At 41.3% G+C, this 3,767-nt stretch overlaps 1 protein-coding gene across 1 annotated transcript; it reads left to right on the forward strand.

The window, feature by feature from the left end:
• Positions 1-519: 519 nt before the first annotated feature.
• SARC_12117 (hypothetical protein) lies at positions 520-3,555 on the forward strand. The gene is made up of 6 exons (XM_014293783.1): positions 520-1,301; positions 1,718-1,863; positions 2,037-2,233; positions 2,362-2,535; positions 2,850-3,125; positions 3,308-3,555. The coding sequence occupies exons 1-6, from the start codon at positions 818-820 to the stop codon at positions 3,360-3,362; spliced, it is 1,332 nt and encodes a 443-aa protein (XP_014149258.1). The 5' UTR covers positions 520-817; the 3' UTR covers positions 3,363-3,555.
• Positions 3,556-3,767: the final 212 nt, after the last annotated feature.

The following is a 3,767-nucleotide window of genomic DNA, read 5'->3' on the forward strand; positions in this document are numbered from 1 at the left end:
AGACAAAATAGTAGAGAGAGAGAGTAGAGAGGAGACTATTTTTATAAAAGTATTGTTATTTTTTTTAGTTCTTCATCGTATATTATGTATAGCTACCTTTTATAAAATATTCTTTAGGAGCCGTATGTAAATAGAATGAGAGATTTTGTCTCGGTTCTTGAACCAAACTCTCAGACAGACATCTTCGCAACAGCCAACAGCCTACTAAACAGCCAACAGGTCAAGGGGCCCGGGGGCGTGACCAACTTTTTTTTATCGATTCAACCCAAAGGGCATTGTTCATTTTTCTTCTTCTAAAATTCTGCAAATAGAACTATTGAATATTTCAACTCCATTGGTTCCCACTTCAGCAACGGCGAGAAATGTTTAGCGAGTGTCCAATCACAACAACTTACAGTGAAACTCGATAACAAAAAAAAATGACACCAACACCGGATCTAAATGGCTGATACTTAATACTTCATAGTTCATATCCTGATATATCACAACAATATTGATTTGTCCGTTGGTTCATTGTTGGAGGGTGTTAAGCAGTGAGAAACGCAACTATTTTGATATTAGAAACGATTTCCAAGAATGTAAAACGTGCATACTACACTTAACAAAAATTTCGTCCCGTGCATGTAGCGTGCTTTATATTAGAATTAACACTTAAGTCCCTCCCACATCAGGGTTGGACCACAATCCAGAAACTGTATTGATTTGTAGTTAGACAGCCTCATAGCTCAAATCATCCTCGCCATTCAGCTAAAAGCGCATTTGAGTGCACAAGACAGCTCACGCGCGGCAAGCAACAGCGTTTGCGAGTGTCGCGAATATGCCGTCAGACCAAGAAGTGCTGACACCTGCGCAGGTGCGTATGTTGCAGGTACAGCAACAACTAATTCAGTCACAGTTTCAAGAGCAAAATAAAAAGAAAGCGGAAGAAAGAGCAGCTCATGCGATCTCGGCATCTAGCAGCAACCAGGGTGATATGCATGGAAATGAAAGGGGTGACGGTCAGATTCTTGAGAATATTCCCGAGGATAGTGCATCTCATGCAGGACAGTCGCACAGCAACAATTTGGGTGAAGCACAAAGCACGGGGTTGAGTCAAAAAAATTTGGCGGCATTACCAAGTACAAAGCCGAACAAAGCAGCTGGTGTCCCACAAAATGGACACATGTATAACCCTCATGGACTTAGTGCGAGTACATCTGCAATCAACAACTCAGCTGTAAACGTGAACGCCACTGGTATGATTCCTTCAGAGAGTATGCATCTATACACTGATCCAAGAAGCACATTGCATCTCAATCAAGGTATGTTATTGTGTACATGTGTGTAGACCATGTAGAATCGCTGTCAAGACTTGCCAGTTACAGTAGTAATACTTCTCCAAGGGTTGTGAATGCACCAGTAAAAAAGCAAACCTGTTTCACCAAACAACAAGAAAGGTACTGCTATCTGTACTTGCAATCAGTCATAATCGGGTTATTTTATACCTTACACGATTCACAAGTCTCACGCATGTGTTATTTGTCGATATATAGCTAACCAATGTATATATACAGATTATTTTGTACAATACTGAATTTCTGTTGTTCTTTCTCAATATTAGTGATTAATCAGTGCCCCCTTCTATCTTATTTAACATAGATTTAAGATTTTGCATCTCATCACATACTGCTATTGAATGCAACAAGTAAGATACGGCACACCTTCCCGTTTATTGTAGGGAATGGCCAAGGCGAGAGTCAGACCACGTTCATTGACCCAAGATTACGGGGTGTCCCCGCTGAGAGTATGCATCTGTTCGTGGATCCTCGAAGCGTCCAAAATGTATCAAATACCGGTGGAACTAACGCACACATGTACCAACAGGTATGCAAAGATGCACTAGCATATTAGCACAGTCGTACATAAATTTCTCTAGCAAACAATTGGAACCTTCATTTCCTTGTCACCCCTATTTCTCTTACTACATTCAATACAATACCGGCATCAAATAGTTGCGTGCACACTCAACTGACTTCATATCTTTTGTGAAATTCTAGGGATATATGCAACCGATTCAGTCCAACCAGACCCTGCAATTGGATCCCCATACTCAAGCGCAGCTTCAGTCTCAGATACTTCAAAACAATGTGGCAGCACAAAGACAGGGCGTGCCACCGCCTGCTGCGGGATACAATTCCATGTATGAATTGGGCTGCAATGATAATCTACCTGTAGATGATGTTCAAAAGCCAAAGTATGTTCTTTCTACAAAAACAGTTTAACACGTTTCGTCTTCCGAATTTGGCCTCAAGTACTATTTTGATACGGTATAGTCAAACCGTTTTTCTTTTCTTTAATATGTTGATATCATCCCGCCCGCAGGACCAATCCCTTATCGCCAAGGACCCGGAAACTATACTACAGTCTCGCGATTGTAGGGTTCCTCTTCTGGGTCATAGGCTTGGTGGGTGTATCGGGTACAACCTCTTATACCTCGGACCTGCTAGGAGGATACGACGTGTTGAGTAGAAACCACCTGCGAATGGCTTGGTTCAGGTATGACTTGTATTCCGCCTATCAAAAGCGGTAATTTAGAGCTGCGAAAAGCAACATGGGTGGCAGCTCTATGTTGATCCTCGTGAAGTTGTTTGTGTGATTCAAATACGAGTGCTTGTTTGTATAGTACATTTTAAGTCGCGTGAGATATTTTGTTGTTCAATCCATACTGTTGGAACGCTGCATACTTGAGTGCAGAAACACACATTACTAAAGCCAAAATGCTCCATATCTCATCCTTTCGATACATGGTGCTAAAAGAAAGGAGGCAATTTTGGCTGCGATTGACCCTACCATTCCTGTCTCTTTTACAGTTTCTGGCTGTTTGTATTCATCTTGTTTGTCACCATAATCGTCGTGTACCTCCGGGGTATGAACTCGTCGCGGGCCCTGCTGATGCCTGTGTGGACCATCACCATTCTGACCTTGATAATTGCCGCGGATTACGCACTTACGCTAAATGACCAGCTCACATTTGTGCCAACCAATGAGGGGGATCTGATCCAGGCGAACAACGCCTCCTACCTATCGACAACGAGCAATTATATTGTAGTGACCTATATAGGTGCTATATTAATGGTCATTCTAAGGTGTGTATCATTTCTATTCGTTTCGAGCTTCGAAAACCGAGTGTGTTCACTTTCGATGTCGCGATTCAGTATATCGTGCGAATTATATGAAGCAGCTGCAGGTCGTTTCCGTGCTCACTAACAGGTTTTAAATATGTTCTTGTCATTCAGCTACACGTTCCAAATCTTCCAATTTCATACAGCGCCTTCGTCTTGTTCTTGACGGCCTGCTATGACAGAACGCAATTCCTTCGATAAACCGGGTATAAAAGATCAGCCTACAGACAAAATTAGCACGACGGCGATTGATAGATCAACTCAGTAGTTTCCTTGTAAATATAAATTGAATTGTTGCATGTACTTCACTTTGGGGTGCTATCGACGTGAACAGTAAATGAAACCGAAGGTTTCTCGCCTGAAAATTTGGCGTAGTTATAAAATTAATATGTGCATATGAAGGTATTTAATATAGCTGCTGGTGTGGATAAATCTATCTATCTATCTCGCCATCGAAGATACATAATACTTGTATTTTACCACTTTTGTAAGGATGAACTTTTGTGCGAGTTTTTATGCGATCTAGTGTTATAGAACGATCAATTCGAATAGACACAGCCATCGAGTTTAAATAATTTCCTTTTTTACATGGATGTATATAACTGT

The sequence above is a fragment of the Sphaeroforma arctica genome (assembly GCF_001186125.1).
Source record: "Sphaeroforma arctica JP610 unplaced genomic scaffold supercont1.2083, whole genome shotgun sequence".
NCBI lineage: Eukaryota > Ichthyosporea > Ichthyophonida > Sphaeroforma > Sphaeroforma arctica.